Source organism: Trachurus trachurus (assembly GCF_905171665.1).
Source record: "Trachurus trachurus genome assembly, chromosome: 18".
Taxonomy (NCBI): domain Eukaryota; kingdom Metazoa; phylum Chordata; class Actinopteri; order Carangiformes; family Carangidae; genus Trachurus; species Trachurus trachurus.
The window spans coordinates 28,834,725-28,857,181 of record NC_139909.1 but is presented as its reverse complement, the minus strand read 5'-3'; the positions used below and the strand labels follow the sequence as shown (position 1 = coordinate 28,857,181).

Below are 22,457 nucleotides of genomic sequence, written 5' to 3'. Positions count from 1 at the left end.
TTGGACATAGAGCCTGGAGGAGCTGGGGATCAAACCACCCACTTTCTAATTCATGGATGACCTCTTGTACCTCCTGACCCACAGCCGACCCCATTGTTCCGTGCTCTGGTCCCATTTTCCCACTGCATTTCCTCTGCAGCCAAACACTGAGAACTAACCCAGTAAAACAGCTGTTCGTTCAGCTTAGTTTACTTGACATTTTTGGAGCCGACGAACTGGAGCAGCAGAGCTGAACTTCTCCAAATGTCAGAACTCGCTGGCTAGATTTAGACTAAACATCCCATAAAAACCACCCTTTCTTAAAGTAATGGTGGCATTAGGGCCACATATTAATGTGTACCAAACCTAAAAATGACAATATGGACAAAATGAGCTTTGTTATCCCGAGCTAACAACATAATCAACTCACAGGAAACAAAAGGCTGTTCCCTATGGGCAACTGTCGCCGCAGCAGCAAAGACAGGAGCAGCTCCTGTATGAGGAGCGTGGCTCTGATTTCTGTGGAGGCACCAGAGTTGAACCAGTTGAGAACAGCTACACTCTCTCTACGAGCTCAGATACACAGGCGAGAGGAGTCCTGTATATCTGAGCTCGATTGCTCTTCCTTCATCCTTTAACTACCCGGATGTCTGTCACAATAAATTGAATCTGAATTTTGAAAACTGAATTTGAATTGTGAGAGAGTTGGATTTTCAGTGAGGATCAAATTTCATTGGATTTCAATTTCAAATTATACTATTCAGATACAGTTTTTCAATGCAATGATTCAAATTAAACAATACAATTTCAAATTATGTGATTCAAATTACATTTTTCAATTAAATTATTCAAGTTTTGCAATTCAAATTCAAATATAAATGATTCAAATTCAATTTCTGGTGGCACAAGTTTCTGCCCATAGTTCCCTCTTATTACTAACAATGCAACAGCTTTAACTGAAAACATCTCATGTCTCAGTTATTACATCTTGGCTTAGGTTGAAAGCAATGCTACGGCTATGGAGTCACCAAACTTGTGCTGATAGATTTAGTATTTGCTGCACTTTAACAGTTGTAATAGAGTTAAGGAAATGTAAGATACTATGCTCATGTTGAATAAGCTGTAACAAATAGTTTTAAAGACTAGAGTAGCAGTCATTATCAAATCTGAGAAAAAACAAACATCTGTCGCTGTTCGTTATGTTTTAATAATCACAACCTCATGGCAGTGTGGGTGTATTTGATCTGATCTGACTGACAGTGGTCAAGTCTTTACACTGAAATTAGTGCCGGTGATATTTGTCTATTTGATAAACATTATAAGGTTTCATCGATGTCTTAGTTTCAACATTACATAAGTTGCATTGCTGACCAACTTTTAATATCTCAAGTACAACCACAGCCCAAAGTCTTGAGCACTTTGGGAGGCGAAGTGGCAAACATTGACAACCCCCAACCCACCCACCCCCACCTTAAATCAATGTTATCTTGACTAGAAAGCCAGAGAGGGTTTTTCTTTTATGTGCTAAGGCTGTCAAGCTGTCCCAATACACAGAGCTGGAGATGACATTGATTCACCTTTCATTTGGAATTCTGCCAGCCATTCGGCCATTGATTTTTCACCAGGGGGGCCAGATATGGAATGTGCTATTCTATATTTCACATTTGAGCTACTCATACATTGTTGTTCACATGATGGCACACAGGTGCTCTTGTTGCCTTGTGCCCTCATTCTCACACGTGTCCATACATGAGGACACATGTCCTCACGCACGCCGCACATCCATGGGCACGCACCACTGCTCAGGATCAGAGAGACAACAGAGAGACAATTTCCAATGCAGTGGCCTCGGACAGGCAGCTCACAAATGGACAGTTGTCCTCATCAGCACACCCGTAGTGTCTTTACTCTAGTTTCCTCTTCTGACTGGAACTGTTTAACAGATCTTTCTTCTGTAATTGGATGTACAGTCACCACATAAGACAAGAAAATAGCGTGTAGACTCACAGAGGAGATTAAATCCGTTGTGTAGTAACACTCTCAGCAGAGACAGATGAACTTAAAGATCATATGAAATAAATCAGTCCTGGATTAGGAGATAGGAGGTGTTGGGAGACTTAAGTGTTAGAGGAGGGATGTGTGGAAAGTGGACATCACCCTTCACTGTCAACCACAAGGATATCTCCCATCGTCTGCACTGTCCAATCAAACAGCTCGCCACTGACAACTTCATCAGGGGCTTAAAATATGTAGTTTGTCAAATGTTTTTAATCCCTTACAGTGTGATAACCTGTCAGATAAATACTCAGATATAGACATAAACATAAGGTTGTATGTATGTTCTAGGATCTTCAAAGAGTGCGACAGCTTTAAAAATGAAATAAATAAAAAATTCTAGCACTATTATAGTTCATTGATTACTTCTTTGGGAGCTTCACGGTGCTCTACTTTAAAAACTGTGAGCATATGTCAAGAGTTACTTTGTTGTTCGAGAGGTAAGCAGAAAACCTTTCGCAGTTAAAGATTTCAATCTAAAATGTGATGGCTTAGCTTAGCCAGAAAAATCAATACATCGCACATATGCCATTCAGAAATTCTGAAAAAGAGTGTGGATAAAAGATACAGTTTGGCTTTGAAAAAATACAAATAGTATACACTGACTTCAATCTGTATCATTTTAATGTGTGTCTGTGTCTCGCATTATAAGTAACCCAGGTCAATGGGAAGTGAGCTGCAGTGCCTCTTATTCCCAGTGGCATTTTGTGCCACGCAAGCATGTTTGTGGGCAGCGTTAGGGGGCCCAGGGTGGCTCATGGGCTTGCGTAACAACTCATTAAGAAAGTGGAGAGGGGACCAGAGTCACATCTTCAGCACATTTCATGAACTCGCCCGGGTTTGCAAATGCCAGTCAAAGTGATGCAGCGGTGACAGCCAGAGCACTTTCTGTCCACCCGAGTCATATCTCTAAGTGAAGATCCATGCTTAAGCATATGGCCAGAGAGGAGGACTGGAGGTCCGGAGTTCTGGACCCCCCCTCCTCCTACATCTTTCTGACGCAGGATCCCGGCTGTGATAACAGGGAGTCTCACATCTCTGGCAATTGTTCACAATGACTCAGCTCCCCATCACAGAACCAGCTCTGTGCAAATAGGCTGGTCTTTTTTTCCTAGTTCATTCTACAGCACACTTCAAATGCATGCTATAATAAGATACAGGCAAGAACTTGGTCTATTTCAATGCATATGCTGTATATGGGTCCAGTGGGGATGTCTACTACATAGAACACTAGTGTATAAAGAGCCTTGTAAACTTGGTTTACTGCTGTAGTGACATAATATTTAAGTGCAGTATCATTCACTTAGTTCACATTTTCAGTTTAGTCCCTTATCTGCCAGTGGTTGAAATGTTGGCTTTAGAAAACTCTGCTGTTAATCATTTAATTTGTCCGTTGAGCAGCAGGGGCAAAATAAACGACTGACTAAAGACGAAAGTTGAACGTTTACATAGCCAAAGACCCTGATATTTTTCTCAGCAGTTGGTTGTCTAGGCAAGCAAATATTGATTTAACATTCATCGAGTGGGTAGGAACAACTCCAATGGGATGCTCATGTTGCTCAATGTCAGCTGGAAATGTTAGTTTGCGGGTTTGCTAACAAGTTGGAGACTAAATGCTGATTAGCCGGGGATTGTTTTAATGTCTTTCTGTTTCCTTCTTTTAGTCGAGAAGCTCTTGATTTCAACAAAAACACAATCATTAACTGGAATACAATAACCCTGAATTAACGTCAATGGATAAATGAAAGGAATGGACTTTGCTGTACAGTAAAATTGTACCCTGAAAGGTTTATACAAATGTCTATAGCAATATGATTCCTTTGTTGTCATACAATTACATGCTTCACTTTCATGTTCTGATGTGTATTGTCTACAGTTGTGTTTTTATTTTACATTATAGACATTATGAAGTCAATTTTCAAAGCAACATTAGCATTCATTTAGTGTAATGTTTCTGGTCAGCTTCAGTGTTAACTTTGTTACTTTATTTGAGAATCTGAGACTTAATTGGGGGCACTACATTCACTGGCTAGTCCCTAAGTATGTCTGGCTTTTGTTGAGTGCTGGTTATGACTCAGAATGACTGCTTAGTAAAGCTGGAAAACAATGGAGAGGCAGAGAAGTGGACGTCCATTGGCTACATGTTATTGAGACGTTTTTTGTTGTGGTATACCCACTGCTGATGTTAGCTTCTGATGTAATGAATTGTTTAAGATGATATATTATCATTCCATACTTCTACTTAAATGTCCGACTTTAATGATATGGTGTCACTGTAGCATTAACTTTCACCCAAAAGTCGAATACCTCTAACTTTTTGTGAGTAGTGTAAAACCAAGCAATGCATCTTCAAGGCAGACAGTGCTAAAGAGCTGGTCAGCGTGGGGAATTCAGGAAGGAAAAGCTGAGATCGGTATATGAGATGGTGTATGAGTCGACAATGACATTGCTTTCCAATGCTGGAGAAGCTTTTAGCAAGTAAAGGTGTACAGTTTGATGCGAAGAGTGCTGGGCTAATTAAACATCCATTGCTGATGTTGCTCCTCATGTTAGCCAAGGAGTGACTGAAAAACTCACAAATCCTTTAAAGTCCAACAACCAATGTTCTGCATTAATGCTGAAGAACATATAGGCTTCTGAATATCTGATCGTGACCATCACCACAGTGTGTTTTAGCCTCAACACCATGAAACAATAAAATGTGATTGTGTGAAAGCGACCGAAAAGTTACCGTAGGATAAACAACACTTACCTGTGTTCATGTCTTCTGCCAGGAGGAATGATCCCGTTGACTTTGTTGCCCTGCACAGCCGATCATAGTCACGTTAAACATACTGTACAGTATCCATAAAGAATGCATTGGTTACACAAGCAATGATATTGAAATATTTATTACAGCTTATGAAATCACTGCTTCTAGTGTAAAGCAGACCAGAGCATACAGAGCACATCCACTGTTGCTGGGCAAAATTTATTTGGCACTGAAATGGACAGTGGGCTAATGAGGGGTATTAACTGGTAATTAAAAAAAGGAATTGATCATTTCCATCATTTGGAGGTCCCTCCCTGTACTCCATATAAAAGTGTTCCAAGACAAATCAGCAGAACTTTTGTCATAGCTAAGCGATAAATCTTAATCAGTAATTTATTTGTTGGCAAACAAGTTTCACTGTTACAACAAATATTAGTTATGAGGTCATTCACCTTGGAAACCGATACAAAAAGGAATAAATATGAAGCCATAGTCATAGCCAATAATAAAAAATATCTGTGCCACTAAAAGTTACTCCCATTCTCCATTTTATTACTGTTTATTTGAACAAATAAATAAATATTTTTTTCTCCACAAGGAAGAAAAAGAAAACACTTCCAGTTTTTCTCACTCCAAAAGCACTTTCTTTAATAAGTAAAACAGCCATATTTCTTTTTTGTACAAGTGCCTAGTGCTTGTCAATGTTCAATTCCTTCTCTTCTGAGAAGCACAAGCATTTTTCTGAATGCCAATAGAGATGCAGAATGCACTATGAACTTTTCTGAGGGACACCCCATAATTAACTGGACTGACTCTGCCTCCTTGACGATCTGTGAATCAGAGCTCTGCTATCTACACAGTAAAAAATAAAGAGGGAAAAAAGGAAATAAAACAGGAAATCAAACAGAAACGGAGAACAGACCGAAGAACATAGGTGATAATTTACACAAAAATGCCTGCACGATAAGTGTTGTGATATTTTTTGTGTTATTTTGTTTCTATTTAGATGGTCATTTCTTGGAAAGTTATAAAAGAGGAAAAAAAAAACCCAAAATGAAATCAGACTGACAGACTGGTACCAGAAACCCAGAAAGGCCAGCACAACAGAACAAAATTGCTCCTAACCACTACATTTACAGAGACAAAGGGTTTGCTCGGAACAAAAAAGCATACTATTATGTGCAAAGCTAGTTATCTGTACAATTACATAGAAATATCTGATAATTCTCTTATTAGTTTTTTCTCCCTCTTTTTAACAACTGTTATTACAGTAAAATGAAAGAAAAAAAGAACAGCTATGCTTGAAAGCATACGATCAATCCTTCATGGTAATTGTTCAAAATGTTTGTGTATTTTTTTTGTTTGTTTTTTTTCTCTTTTTTTTCATTGAAGGGACACTTCAGCAAACAAAATGTGCTGCAACTCACCAAAGAGGAAGAAAATCTTTCAAAAAGTCAATATAGATACAGAAGTATAATAAAATAGTCCTTTTTTTTTTTAATTTCTCATTTATTCCGGTGAAGTCTATTGTTTAGACTTGTATCGCGCTGGGGCTGTGCAGTTCCTTTTCGACTGTCAGGCTATATCTCAGAGACCTAAAAATCCTGTGTGAGCAATTGTCTCTTTTCACACCGAGACAAAACACGCCAAACCACACAGGGGTTTGAGGAGGGAAACACAACATCAACAGATTCCCGCAATATCTAACCAAATATAGTCACAGATTAGGCCCCCATACAATTATTATCCTGGCCGTGGTCAGTCACAGCGAGAGAATAGTCCTTTGCTCCGCCTCAGTCTTCGGAACACAGAATAAAAAGAAAGGCTACCACTGCCAACGACTGATGGAACAAGAGGACACGGGGGGGAGAGAAGACTACGGTAATAGGAGGGACACTAGTTGGGGGGTTGTCTGGGCCTATAGGCTGGTGACCAGGTGCGAGGGCTCCTGAGGGGGCTCTTCTGGAGATAGATCCTCTTTGTTTGGGGGTACGATGAAGCCGTCGCTGCTGCCCCGCCCTAGCTGGTAGTAGGAATGCAGCTGATGCAGGTGGTTGCGCGAGCCCAAGTTGGGCATGCTCTTGTAGTAAACGTCGTCCGAGCTGGCCTCCGGGCTCCTGGTGTCCCCGCCGTCCTTGGAGCCGTCGGCGGATTCTGCAGACACGTCAGGCAGGCCGGGCAGCATGGGCATGCTGGTGTAGAGGGAGTCTCTCTGGTGGTTGTGGGTGGGCGACGAGCCCTCGTCTTCGGTGTGCTCGTTGGTGAGTAAGGGGAAGAAGCTTTCGCTGTTCTCCTGGGGGATCCTCCGCCGGGACGAGGAGGTGGTGGTGGCGGAGGAGAAGGGGTGGTGGGGCAGGGGGAGGGGGGGCGGCACCGACTGGTGGAGGTGGCTGTGGAGGTTGTCCACAGCCTGTAGGGAGGGGGGCGGTCTTTGAGGCAATAGCGGGGCGTTGGACTCCTCGCGGATCAACTCCAGCCCCAGGCCTTCGTCGTGGTGCGGACCGAAGGTGGAGTGGTCATCCAGGCCCAGCGCCACGTTCATGCCCATCCCCACTCCCAAGCCCATCCCATAGCCGCTGTCCTTGCCGCCGTTGCTAACATTGTTGACCAGCTTGTTCATGAGGTTGCGGTTCTGCTCGGTTGAGCGCTCGTGGGAATTGTTGAGGTAGGAGGGGATATAATTGGAGGTGAGCTCTTTCAGGATCTTCTTCTCCAGGGTGGTCTCCTTGTGGTTATAGCCCCGGTCAATGATCTGGACACAGTCACTCATATACTCGGCGCTAGCAATGCTGTAGCTGTTGCCATGGTTACCATTCAGTGGTAGAGTATCCATGACACTTGTATCCCGGGCATTGTTCAGGATTCCCTCTGGAATGACAAACATGGGTTGGGATTGGGGGGAGGTAGAGTGGGCGAATGAGAAGGGTGAAATCTGATGGGATGTAATTGCCACAGCTAAATGTCAGCCTTTTTTTTTTTTTTTTACAAACACAATTTACATCCATCACATACTGTAGCCCATATATTCAGGAATATGTCCTGACCCTCAAGCACTCTCAGCACTTTATGTCACCCACAATTCTATAAAGTGCACTCTGTGGAAATAAGGACTGTACAGGACTGGGATTAGATAAGACATAAAGCACTGCATTTACATTAAAAGCCTATACACCGCAAATGAGCGTCATACAAACTTACCTTATTATGAAAGACAATTTCTATGACCACATTTCACTTTTCAATAAATTTCACTGATAAGTCAATGGCGAGTGGTGAAAACACTGATATATGTGTGACACACAACAACACAAAGCTCAAGCACGGAACAAAAACACAACACTTACGCACTAAGCAAGCAATGACAAAACAAAAAAAACATAGCCATGCATTTCACACTTCACAAAGTAAACACAAACCACAGCACCGGCTGTAAATTTGGACCCCGGCCATATTGTCCCATATGAGCATTCAAATTTCACAGTGAAATACTTGGAGGATAGAAAACATTTATTTATACGTTTTATCCTTGTGAACCATCATTTCCAACTATTTCAAAATCAAACCACCCTGGAGGAAAAGGAGACTTTCTGTTCTCCCCGTTGCATGAACATGTAATGTAGATTTCATACTTGATCAATTTGAAGTCCGGGCTATCAAGATCAAAGGATATTTCTGATGATAGTTCAAACTACCTCAGACAAGGCCAGCCAGCTTGTTAAAAGTGTCAAGCCCACAGTCTGACCTCTTGAAAATTTGACAAGACGTATTTCTGAGACCTTCGAAGGGGCTGCGCCAGCTCGATCAAAGTGAACGGTAGAAATAAATGTATTATAATTAATTTTAAAAAGTGAATGAACAAAAGGCACAGCTGTTCAGTATTTGCTGAATAAAATGTAGATCGATTCATATTGAGGTGCCTTATGAAATGTTGAGGTGAGTCTGAATGTTGGCTGTAATTGGATTTGATTGTGATACCAAATGAGCCAATGGATATGTGCCTTCAAGAAACAGCAAATGCCTGAAGTGTTTAAAATACATCTGGCTGTGCAAACAACACAAATCAGTGGTATTCAGGAAGTGATATCACCAAATTCTTACAGGTCTGTTTGAAAAAGGCTGTGGGCCTTTGTCAGAAAAAAGAATACTAATACTTCCAAAGGGAATTACAGTTTTTTTTTTCATCAGCCCTTTTTGTCAGCATCGAGTGAAAAGAAAGTAAAGCCAAAGTCAATTACATTTGATAAGCAATGTTTAGTTTGACTCCCATACTTGTCTCTCTGTAGGGCTCTTTAAGGGACAGCATGAGGGAAAGGAAAGAAGAAAAAGAAAACACAATAAGCATAACAGTGACAGGTCGAAAGAGAAATGTGCACATACAGTATGCAGATGATGCATCAAGAATATGTTTCTAGTAGGCAGTTGTTTAAAGTCACCATGCAAAAACTTTGTGTAACCAGAGAAAGAACTGCAACACAGCAGTATACAGAAAAAGAAGAAAAAACGTCTTTTTGAAGGACCCTCAGAGTAAAACATGGCTGATGGATTTGAGCATCAAATGTGCCTGTAAATCTTTTGATGCATTAGCATTTTCAGCATTCCAGATATTTATTTTACATCTGTGGCAGTGTTAGTGAATTATAGCCCTCTGTCAAGAGCTCCATTGCAGCACTTGTATCGCATACATAAATTATCCACTGATCAAAGCTCTTTTTTAAATCTCAGTTTTACACAAGTTTCTCAGTTTACGGACTGTTGGAGATACAGCAATCATCTATTGAGCTGAGAGAGTTAGAAAAAATCACAACACCTCTGTAGAGGGAAGGCAAGCATTTGATGATTTCAGAAATTTCAGAAAACAGTTGATTGCTCCATGACTGATCGGGTCTGATATTTTATATCAGTGTAATAACCAGTATATTGAAAAAAATAATGTGTGGATCAAATATGTTGACTTGTTGTCCCACATTTTTAATATATGAAGCTGTAATTAGCACCATTAAAGGCTTTAGTGTCTGTTCAACTGCAGATGGAATTATATTTACAGAAATATCAAAGCCCTGAGCCAAAGTGAGGGAATCCTTCCTGTTTGCTCAGGCTTTGCGCCGCATAATCGTGTTGCATGTGTTTTGGATTTTTACATCAGATTCTTTGACATTTATCACAGAACAACAATGTTTGACAATCCAACAGCGCTTTAAAAACGAAAGAAATGCTGACAGTAAAAACAGAGAGACAGGAGACATGGCACGCAAGCTTCACTGACAACATTAGAGCACATTTAAAATAAATGACTGGGGATGTATCCGGCTCCCTATGGGGACACACTCTTGGTTTTTCTTTTTCTTTTCTTTTTTCTCTTTGTCAGCCAAACAGCTACGACTTGAGTGTGACCAAATTGCACGCCCTGACCAGAAGCCATGACACACCTCCATTACAAAAACCCCACAGGACAAAACCTGAGGGATTTTTTGTGATAAAGCTACAGTTGGTTCAAAGCTAACACAAACATCTAGAGCAGTGTTATTTTAATTAAAGCCCTGTAAAAAACCTTCGAGGTTGCACTCAGGAATTCTAGTTTAGTGCAAATCTATTACTTTTAGCTCTCCAATGATGAAGTGGTTGGCCAGGAACAAAGACCCTGTAGTGCAGCCTCACGGTTTCTACAGGACTGCACATGAACATAAAACAACACTGCCCCAGCCACAATGTTAAAGAATGAAAAGAAGCTAGCACACCTTGTGTGTTGTACATGCCCAGAGGGTTGTTATAGACTGCCGATTCCCCAAGCAATGTATTATAGGGATTGTTAGTGCCATGAGGACGTAGGAGTGCATTAGGTATAAGATGGTTAGCCATAGCCCCTGGAGCAGCCAGAAAGAGACAGAGTGAGACAGAATAGAAAAAAAGGAGTGGAGAGACAGAAGAAGGTAGGTGGGAGAATAAATTGATATATAGACAGAGAGAGAAAGAGAGAGAACATTCATATCAGTTGGGCAGATGCAGCTGAGCAATGACAGCCATTAACATCCAGATGATCACATTAATGTGAGGGGGGTTCGCTACATGAAAGTGGCAGAGCTGAACTGACATGGCTAATGGGACCAATGGAAAGTGTATTAATTGTATTGTTAATGCCGGCCATTAGTTTTCAGCCTGTTTTCTCCACTTTTTTTTTTGAGCTCCACATTCAGGCAGCGTACAATAGCTAACAGACATACATTACAGAAAAATAAAGAAATCAAAGGAAGCACTGACACGGCCAACACGACACATGTAGTGTTACAGTTCTACACTGAAACAGGACAAGAGTACAGGAACCACTCAGGACGGTGATTGGTCTTTGAGGCTGAACTAATGAACAGAAAGGAAGTGCTTTCAATTCTCGTCACAGGCCGTTTGTTCGCTATAAAGCAACAAGTGCGGCCCCAGACATCCTCCTCCTAAAGCAGCCTCTACACTCTATATATCAACTTCCTCCTCTGCTCCTGTCCAAAACCCAAAACTCTGAGTTGAGGTGCGGTGCCTGCACACGAGAAATGAGTCATTCATATCATTGTTTCAAAAATAACCAAGACTTTTCGAGTGTTAAATGTAGCGCCGTTATTATTCTAAATTGCACATATGGTGTGCGAGGACAGATATCAGAATGAAAGGGGAGGGAGTGTTATTGTTTGTGGCGTTGCCAGACTTATGAGCTGAAGTGGTTTCATTATTTTCCTTTTCTCCGAAGATCAAAGTTCATATTTGGTCTCATCCTCTACGTGCTGCTGCCTCCGACTGAAGCCGCATCCTCTCTTTAGTTTGAGACGGTCATTACTTTGCTTCAGCCGCGCCTCCTTTTTACGCAAACACAACACAGGCTCATCTTCTATTTATGTGATGCTTGTCCTCAGATACTTGCTGCCAGGATCTTTGCTTGAATGACTCATCAGTTTTTTACCCCCCGACCACATAGCACCACACCAAAGCAGCCTTCAGAGTCTGAGCCCCCGTGATTAGCTGCAGAACCTTAAACATGACTGCTGCACATTCCCTGATGTTTGTTTTATTTTATTTTTTTTTCCTTTTCGTCAGCTGTGATGAAAATAATTTATTTTTAAGTGTTTGGATACATTATAGAGAATGTCAAGTATGCTGAAAATGTTTGTGACTTGCATTCATGTCCTGTTTACAAGCCCACCCTCTCCCCTGTCAACATGATGTGATGATATTATATTTAAAGAACCCCAATCTAAGACTTATGAGGTCGATATGCATGTGCTTCCGTTACACACTCTCTGCCAGAGCGGATAAACATCTTTTATCCCAAGTACTGGTACACAGCAATTAGATTTCCCCGGCTGAGCGTCCTGTTCTTTTCAAATGCTCCGAATCTGTCACACGGATGGAGGTTTTTACGTTACCTTGTGACTCCCCTCATCTTTTCAAAGTTGCTTGTGTACTTTTTGATGGAATTTTAATTGCAGAAATATTTACTATCTTGGAGGACTGTGCTTAATGAACAGAGTACAGTACTGCTGATTTAGGCTCATCTTCCACTATTGTTCTAATTCTAGTTTAGTATTAATTAGGCATAATATGGTTTTGCTTGGAAATCAGCGTTGTTTTGATTTAGAAAAAAAAAAATTACAAACAAAAAAATATATAACGCAGTAATTTGTTGTTGCTGTTGCTGCTTGCCCTAATTACAGTGTATTCCATAAACAGCGTCCTCCTTTTAAATCCTCCCAGTGACAGATCACCCACTTATTGTGTCTGTGTTTGATAAATTGGACAATTTCCAAAAAAAAACCCGCACTGATTGTTTAGCAATAATCCTGAATGCTGGGATAAATTGAACATGCGACGCTATCAGGATGATTGCACGCCACGGCTCTCCAGAGGAGTGTCAGCTGCAAGCTTGTTCCCTCACGTGCGAAGGAAAGCGGGGCGAGGAGGGGAGATGGAGGTGGTGGTGGTGGGGCTCTATCGGTGGAGGATGAAAAAGAGGAATCAGCAACAAATATCCACCCCCTCCACAACGTAATTCCTTAATAACAACATGGGAGCAGGCGTGGATGAGTGCAATTCCGTTTGCATCTGTTCCCCATGATGCTCTGGGGCGGCGGAACGCACTTTCTGGCACATTCCCGAGCTCCTGTGAGCGTGGTCTCTATCCCCATCCAGCCTGGGAGAAAAGTCAGGGCTTCTAAAAAAAAAGTGCGTTAATAATTTCTAACTCCGCCTTTGTCTTTATGGAACATCCATGTCGGTTTTCCTTCCGCCTTCCACCCCACCTCCCTTTCGGCCTCTTTCAGCAATGGATAAAAGCTGTATCTGTTGATGGTGCTAAGCTGAGTGCCTAATTACCGAGATCTTGACACTTCCTCCCTGTGTCGAACATTAATCCATCATTTTAACTATGCATTAGTGTCTGCGCGTGCAGGCGCCCAGAGCGAATTTCGATGGGGAGCAGTGTGGAACTGGAGCCCTCCATCAAGAGATGTGACGACTGGGGAGAGTGTTAGGGAAAGATGCCAGCCAGGGCGCTCTTTGCTGTTTGATGTGATGCAGCCTGCTATCTATTTTCTGTAGCAACCTCAGAGAGAGGGAAGTTAACTCTATCCACTGTGCCGCTGTCAAATGCATTATGGTAAAATGCTTTTTATTAACAGGGTTCTGAAAGGGAATTCCACTGAATTGATTTTTTTAGGTTGTTGTTCAGCACTTTTTTTTCCCTCCCTGACAGGACACCCAGATTCTGTTTCAAGGCTTTAACATTCAGACGCCACATCACTTGAGAAGGGGTGAAAAAGGCATTTTTATACTTTTACCAAAATTACTTATCTTCATAAAAAGTCGGATAAAATGCATGAGTATGAAATTTGCTCTCCTGTAATTTCTATTGTCGGACGTTTTGATGAATGTCTTTAAGAACCGACATCTTTTGTCACTGTGTGCTCCTTTAAATGACTCGACTGCGGAGATGATTTGTTGATGCTTCAAAAAACAGCCGACGTGATAAACAAGTTTCTGAAGCAGTGTGACACCAAAGGAGTTTATCCTCTCGATCTCTGCCTTGTATTCACGATCACGTTCACTTTCATCCAGGCAAAAAAAAAAAAGTTGACAAACACATTCAGCTATTGGGGCGTCACATGTCTATTGACAGTAGTTCTGATGCATTTCATTTCTCATCCTTTAGAGCAGTGGTTCCCAACCTTTTTCTTAAGGGACCCATATTTTTACCATTGAAAACTTTGGTGAATTTGAAAAACAGCATGGAACAATGAGAAAAAACCTGTGTATGATTACAACATATTTCTTCAGAACTTGTACTTTTAAAAACATAATTGTGTTTTTAAAAGTACAAGTTCTGAAGAATATGTTGTAATTTTACAGGTTTTTTCCCATTGTTCCATGCTGTTTTTCAAATTCATTGTGACTGATATTGCCCTGCTGTATATTATGTATTTTTTAAAACTGTTGATATTCAATCATCTATTGATATAGGCCTATAATTTATTTGTTTATCTATTTAAATACACAAATAAATGTTTAATGTGGCCCTTGAATTTAGTTGATTTTGTCACATATATGAATTAAATGCTTAGCCTACTCATTTATTTAACATTTTAATTACATTAAAATGATTAAACCCCTTAAAATCAAGAGGGCTTCGCGACCCCCCTTGGATCTTTGGCGCCCCCCTTGGGGGGTCCCGCCCCCCAGGTTGGAAACCACTGCTTTAGAGCGTCTTTTAACATTTGGTGAGTGGAAAAAAAAGCCTTTTATTTAGAATTTAAATCATTTTAAGCATCTGAGCGTCGCTATTGTGAAGTGACTGATTGGCCTTGACTTGACTTGTTCGGTTAAGGTTTGTGGTTGAAAGCTTTACTTATTTGAAAAAAGGCTTTTGATAGTCTGGAGCCCTTGGGGTGACATTAAATCAAGAAAATAGTCACCTTTTGTGTAAAAAAAAAGTACCCTGTATTAATTATGTAGTCTGGTGAAGGCCGGTGTGTTGAGAGGGAAAATATTTGGTGCAGAGCCAAGTACTGTACCTCTGTTGAGTGACGCAGAGCTGTTGATGTCGCCAGTCATGAAAGAGGACTCGGACTGTTTTCTGACTGTGTCGTTCCACATCCGACGGATGCGACTCTGCGGAGACAAAAAGGACAGGCGTCAGAAGACATCGGAAAATATTCCCTCTGAACACCAGACAGCAGCACAACTAAGAAAAGGAAAAGTTAAATGAACATGATCCAGACATAAACAAGTGTCGACTTGTTGTTTTGAAGGAGGGAGAAAATAAACACGTGAGGCAACAACAACAGACAAACCATGAAACATTTCAGCTGTGGGAATAAGTAACCCCCCCAATTGAAGATGAGCATTAGAACTGAGGTAGGTGAAGTCAATAATAAAACCATCAGTCAAACTCCCTGAATCAGTGTGTCAGGATGCAGAGGCTCAATCCAAGAGGAGTTCATTCTGGTTAATTATGATGGAGTCCTGTGGGCTGGATGAACACTTCCTATCCTGTGCCAGAGCAGCTTCTCATTAGAGTTCAGAGGAATATACAGTACAACAGGTCAGGTGATGTTAAGCAGCGAAATGCTTTACTAGAAGAATGATGTTGGTTTATTACAATAATTTGGGATGATTTGGGTCCTATTTTGTAGTTTTGGTCGTCCTTCATAAATACTCCAAATAACCCTGTACTCAAGCAAGTTGCTGAGATCTGGTTACATACACAATAAACAATCATACAAGTTTTAATCAAATGCCCAAGTTGCACTGATTTTAATCGGAGGTAAAAGGTTGAAGGCAAATTGTGAACTCCTAAAACCTAAAACTTTCTGTTGTGAATATTTGTTCATGGCTTTCCCGACATCCAATCACCATCTTCTGTTAATGATATTTAACCTGCCTTACCTGTATCACCTGTCTGCCTTTACTGCAGTCCTGGATCCTCAGCGCCGTCTACAGCTCCCTGGAGTGACGCTATTTATAGGACGTTATCTCTGTTAACTCTGTCTAACTGATAGGGTCAGCAGCAATCTTTTGATTAAATAAAACTTGATTATTTCCCAGATTTAACTGTACTTAGCATACTTGTGTATGTGCACAGTTTCCCTGAGCAATGAGAGATTATTGGCAATTTCTTCTGAGTGCACTTACCTTCGGTTTTACCTCCAAATAAATAACAGTTTGTGACCACTTGTCCACACATTACCAGACCTCAGCAATTATCCATCCATCATTTATCTATTATATATCTATCATAGGTGATAGAAACGATGCCCGGCACTCAAAAATAAGACCTGCGATGTAATAAACTGGAATTATCCTGCGTTTTAACCTGTCAAGGTATGACTCACTCACACGCTGATCTCTGACACTGCACTCTCTGCTCTCCTATTACAGGGATCCATTGCGAACCACATACAAAATATAACATATATATATATACACACACATACATATACATACACATATACATATACATACACACACATAATAGCAGGGGTCTGAGCAAAAACTGACAGCTTTAAGAGTGATGTCATGCAGTGGCGATGGCGCAAATGCTTTTAAGAGTCAGACAGGTTTCAGCTTAATTAAGTCACTGCCGCTGCCATTGCCATTAGCTACATTTGGACGTCGTCTAATCTCTCCTTGAAATTCTCCACTGCAGATTGACATTTATATGGAAAAGCTTAATCATCACATCCCACGGTTAATGAAGCACGAGAAAAAAAAAAAGCCCACGCGCAGGTGTTCCGTGATCGATACCGCTCCCTGTGTGACGCGCGAGCTCCTACGTCCCAACAGCAACATACAGTGACACAGCTTATCTCATTAACATATCATATGTCAGGTTGTCTGGAGACACAGATGGGTGGAAAGTGACATTGCAATCTCTTTCTCTCTCTCTTTTTGTCTTTTCTTGGACTGATAAAATCTTGAATTTCTCATAGCCAGTGGGTTAGGTTAGTGTGCACTTTGCTGATTGCACATTCATGTAGTTGCCTCAGAATTAGCAATAAACAACCACGTCTTTGTGAGTGTTTCCATTCCTGTCTCACTCATCTAAAGCGACTGAGCATGAGGTTAGAGCCATCTTGTCACAGCACTGTGTATAATTAACGGCTTTGATCTGTATGCAGAATCCAGCTTGTATCGTGGGTTGCCACTGTATGCTCGACTCTGAGGACTATTTATAATTGAAACACTGGAAGGAAATGACACTCTTTGGAATGTGGATGTGATGTTCAATTATAGTGTATCATGGCAATTTATCCTATACTTCATGTAAATGTGGGAGGAATCGATTGACAATTTACTTTACAAGCAGACTTACCACTTGCGCACGGAATTCACGTATCTTTGGCAGAGCCGCTCGGAATCTGCATTCGTGAGCATGAACACATTCCTCACGAAGCCCCAGCCAGTACTTTAGTCAGTGAGTCAGTGTTCCTGTGCCAGTGTGCAGCCGAGACCCTGCTTCAGTAAAATGAATTGCAGACTGACTTTATGTACTAAAGGAATGCTAAAACCAGCACACACTGCATTCTGCTGTTGTCACTCCCAGACAAGGACGTTTGCCCCACGTACGTTACGCTGTCACCTTTAAAATCTCTCCTCATTTGTTCTGTGCTGATCTGTGGATTACTCAGGATTGTGTATCTTCATACCTCTTGTATGCAGACTTGTAACCTTAAAAACCTTCATTTTGTGCTGATTTAATATTAAAAATTGTAGTAAAACACATGCATAGTAAAAGTAGCAGGTAACAAAATAGGTTAAAAAGGACAAAAACAACAAAAGGGGGGACATGAAAAGTGTCGTGCCACCTGTGACCCTGTGGAGTAGCGTCCTGGAGCACGAGAGGCGGTGCCTTTTCCAGAGCCGATGGAGCTGTCCACACTTTTCCCGCTGCAGCAGTGAGTGCGAAGGCATTTTCCGTACTCCTTACGCACCTGCACAAAGTGAAACCAAAGCAAAGACAGAGCAGAAACAAATTAACAGGGCAGGTTTATATTTTTTCAGCATGTTTACTCAGGCATGAGATAAATTTAATAACATATCAGGTCGACTAGTGTCACAATATGCGATTTCTGTGTGGTTAACGGTTTAATATCATTGTCAGGTACCAGCCGGTCTTAAAAATGAATCTGCACCTTTTTCTGCAGCACACAGTGGAAGATGAAGATGAACATTCCTTGCAGGGAGTTGAAGATGGTGAACAGGTAGGCCATGACCACCGTGCTCTCATTCACATACATCAGACCAAAGGCCCAGGTCAGACCCAGCAGACACAGCAAGGCAATGGCCCCAATCACCCACGATCTAGGATACAAAAGAAACATCACACAGTCAGCTAATCTGTTTGGCAAAAGTTAGAGTTAGTCACTACTTTAACTGGAGTGTTTACTGCCAGTGAATTAAACTAAAAATGCAAAAGAAAATCAGAAAACAGTGAAAAACCAAGGTTTTTTCTATGACGGGAGAAAGGGCACGTCACAAACACAGAGGGAAAACTAAGTGATTAGAAACAACAATGAATTTAATCATCTTTATTTTCTCTCCCTGTCCTTCACTTAGAAACTTGATCCTTCCCTGATTTGCACTCTTTGTGCCACAGATGATGATAAAACTGCAGATTCATATATACAGTATGACAATGGAGATCTGGATGGATGGGAAGGCAACAGATATGCATTTGTGGACTGGATGCAGATAGAAAAAATATATGGTTTCCTATGGCCAAATGCTGAGTACTTTATCTATATATCTTATTATTCATTTATATGTATATATACTAATATGTCTATATAGTGCACTGTGAAGATACAGTTGCTATTTAAAACCCATCTTACCTGTCACATGTGTGGCCATGTATATGTAACACTAATGTAGCCCTCAACATGACTGAGCACTCAACAAATGATGTTCATGATTCAGAGAGGTAGTGAGATGGATCAGGTCCTACAGTACTTTGTTCATATGGGGGAGTGGGTCAAACATGGCATTATGGGGGAAAAACGAGCCCCCCTCCAATTTTGTCTTACTTGATCTCAGGTTCATAATCCTGATAGCTGAGCAAGATGACAAGGAGAAAATAACAACAAAAAAGAAAGAAAAAAAACAGGCAGAAATGAATCAAATCACATAACAAAAGAGATGGAGAGGTGTAATCCAAAATGTGTGGCCACAAATACAATGTACAAATTTAGACATTAGAGGGAAACAATACACCGAGGAAGGAAGACGGCTTATTTTGGCAGCGGGGATTAAAGCTACATTCACAGCATCCACATCCAAACATCAAGGCCAGACATTCAGACATGTTGGGAATGGATTTGTTAGTGATTTACTGGCGCTAACCATAATTATCTCGGTTCACAGAAGTATCTAGCTGCCCTCATAAATGCTGGCAGACCTTCGCATTTAAGATATTATAAATGGGCCAGGTGTGCGGCAAAATAAATGATTTATGAATTCGCCGGGGCAACCATTAAACATAACTTTCCCAGGGCTGTCTTAATGACCTGGTGGGAGAGGTACTTCATCAAGGCGATTGCCCCCGGAATGGACACAGAAACACAAGCAGTGTGGGCACAAAGAGAGAACAAAATACCGTCCTCTAACTAGTGGCAGTTTACTCGGTGAAAGGATGGTGGATGATAAAGACACAAGAGGTCATGAGAAATGCGTCCGAGACGACAGGATATGAAGAGGCTATGACTCATATCGCACGCGGCTTATCTTCTTCTGGAGTTATCTGATAAAAATATGAGGATGAATTTGAGAGCTGCATGGTAGCAGCCTCGAGGCAAAGAAAACTTCTGAGACAGCACAAGAGCCACTGAGAAGCATCACAACTCACTTCCAAATGAAGTGGGTGCATTTTCCCCCTGCCAGGACTGATGCACGCCCAAAAGCCAGTGATACAATATCACTCACTGATCCTCTGTGCATCATTAGGATGGAAATAGTTGATGAATAATTATAATAAAAAATGTCAAACTGATTTTTTTTTTAAATGTCAGATGCAGCAATTTAAGCACTTATGCTCAACTGTGAGACCGCAGATGCATCTGAATGACTGCACAATATATGGATATGGATATACTATCCACGCCCAAGGGCTGCAGCAGAGCAGAGCACCTCTACATGTCTGAAGCACAGAAAAAGTGAGAGCTGAAATGTTTAAAAAAAAGAGAGGAAAAAAGAGCAATTTTTGTCAGAGAACTACTTCAGAATGTGGCATCAAATTACCACCAATTTCCTTCAAAATGACTTAATTTGCAGAGGTGCCATTCATTGCAATGTCACAGATCATTTATGTATGAGATTGCAATTGGTCAATTCAACCTGTTTTAAAATCTGCATAAAGTCATTTTATAGGCTGCTTCTGGGAGGAAGAGAGGAAGTGCTGTGATCAGCCCGACAGGGTGTTAATTATTTAACCAAAGGTATGCTTAAAATGCTAATCACCTCAAAGTGTTTAAGACATCAATAGTGCAAAGTTTTTGATGTCGGTGGAGACGTTTTTTTTTTTTTTTTTATCTTTGACATCATCCTCGTTAGCATATTTCATTTGAAGTTTTTTATCGGCACAGGGAAGAAGCTACGCGAGATAGAATTCACACCTTTCTTTAAAAGAAAAAAAAATGTTCAGCCCGTGTCGTGTTTTAAATATGCTGCATTCAGAGGCAGGTTTGGTATTTTAAGTCACCCTGGTTGCAAAAGTCATGTTGTATTCCATGAATCACGGGGCAGTGGCAGCCGCTGTCTCCATTATGGGTGAGGCGGGGGAGAAAAACACATCAAACACAATATTAATTCTATTCTACACTCTCTACTGAGAAATGTTGCATCTTACCAGTGCCATTCTACAATAACACATCCATCATAATAACGGTAGCTAAAATGAAGAAGGAGGGGAAAAAAAACGAAAAGATGAAAAACAGAAAGATGTTAAAGATAAACACAGTATAAGATAAAAAGGCAGGATGCCAGTGCTAATCAAAAGAAGAAAAAGCAGGGAGGGAGAAAGAGATACACAGTGGAAGAGAGATGAAACATTCATATTAAAACAAGGCAGCATGATGAAATCTGAACAGAAAAAGTGACATCAAAACATAAAGAGAAACCAAAGAGCAGAAAGATGAGACAAAAGCAGATACACCTCATTAAACTAAGCTAAATTGACTTAATTAGCCCATGCTATCATGATCATCAAACCAGTTCACCTCGATAACTCAAAGAAAAGCTTGCAAAAAAAAAAATACAGCAATAATGATTCTGAAAAGATCAGCTGTAATAGTTGGAGAGCACGGAGAATGTTATTTTTATCCGACTAAAAAAGTGGAAAAACACGTTTTTTTGTCATTTTGTTATGACTTGTTGGTGATGTAGAGATGTGTACAGTGAAGCTGCAGCATTTAGTCGACAATTCTCAGGCGGGTTTAACTCAGTGCGTCTTTGCAGTTGTGGGTTGAGCAATGGGTTATGAGTTAAATAAAAAAGAGAAAAAGGAAGAAAAAAAAAGAACTGCGTCAGATGAATGAGCACTGACAAAGGCAACACGGCTTCATAGCATTTTCCAATGGAAGTCAGTAAGCTGTGGGGTCAGGAGGTCAGTTGTTTAATACATGATGGGAGGCCGGTGTTATAAATCATACAACACTGAGAACTCTGGAAGTCGATATGTTTCTGGATAGCAAGAAAACTCCACAATGCATCTTAAAAAATGGTCTTGGAGAATGTTGACCAAATGTGAACTAATCAGGAAATTAGTTATTGCATTACCTTCAATAATCATCTCAGATTTATTTTTTTAATTTTTTTTTACATTCCATTATTTCCATAACGCATATTCAATAGGGTACAAGTTTTGCAAGTTGTTGGATATTTGAGAAGGGTTGTTTGCACAGATAAATATGTCACAGTATGAATAACAACGTATCTGTGTGAGAATCTAAATGCTTGGGCATGTTGGTTTCTATTGGCAGATCAGTTGGTGATCAGAATCCACACTGTGAGGACAGGAACCCAAACCTAGATTCAGATCATCTACAATTGAAGCTCCCCTTGTCTGACCTTGATGGTTGTGTCAACACTTCCTGCAGCCGCTTCACAAATCCCTAGCCGTAACCCAATTTCACTTCTTTCATTTTTGCAAAGTGCATAGTATCGATTCACATTTTTCTAACAGGACCAAAACACACAGCCAGTTATTTCAGCAGAATCTAACGGGAAAAAAGAAAGAATGGAAAATGGATGGTTTTCACCATGTAGCCACTACAGGGGGTGTCAAATTTGGATCAACATGTTATTAACATTGCAGGAAAGTAGGGGACCTCATTATAGCTTTGACAAAGCACACCAAATGGAAAAGGATCAGAAAACAGAGAGGCTCCGATCAGTTCAACGATGACACTGTTTTGGTTAGGCTACAGCAGCTTCACAAATCTAGCCTATTACTAGTGTTTCAGGAAGGAAGCCACTAGCATGACGTTCTGTAGCATAGTTTCTTAAGATAAAGATTTTAGGGGACAATATGCTTTACTCTCAGCACTTGTTGATAAAAGTAGGTATAGCTGTGTTTGATTTACATACATGAATTAATTTGTTATTTAGAAAAATATAGGAAACATCTATGTATGCTATGCTAATTTAG

The 22,457-nt window shown here is 40.7% G+C and overlaps 1 protein-coding gene across 1 annotated transcript in view; it reads right to left on the bottom strand.

Moving 5' to 3' along the window:
- Positions 1-4,967: 4,967 nt before the first annotated feature.
- The window catches only part of LOC311002080 (adhesion G protein-coupled receptor L3), a 224,850-nt gene continuing 207,360 nt past the window's right edge, over positions 4,968-22,457 (bottom strand). Inside the window, exons 20-27 of the mRNA XM_083993299.1 lie at positions 20,658-20,699; positions 18,841-18,867; positions 17,950-18,118; positions 17,623-17,748; positions 14,830-14,926; positions 10,522-10,647; positions 9,056-9,073; positions 4,968-7,654 (exon numbers count right to left, since the gene is read on the bottom strand). Of these exons, the coding sequence (XP_083849425.1) occupies positions 6,705-7,654; positions 9,056-9,073; positions 10,522-10,647; positions 14,830-14,926; positions 17,623-17,748; positions 17,950-18,118; positions 18,841-18,867; positions 20,658-20,699 (1,555 nt within the window). The 3' untranslated portion in view covers positions 4,968-6,704. The remainder of the gene's footprint in view (positions 7,655-9,055; positions 9,074-10,521; positions 10,648-14,829; positions 14,927-17,622; positions 17,749-17,949; positions 18,119-18,840; positions 18,868-20,657; positions 20,700-22,457) is intronic.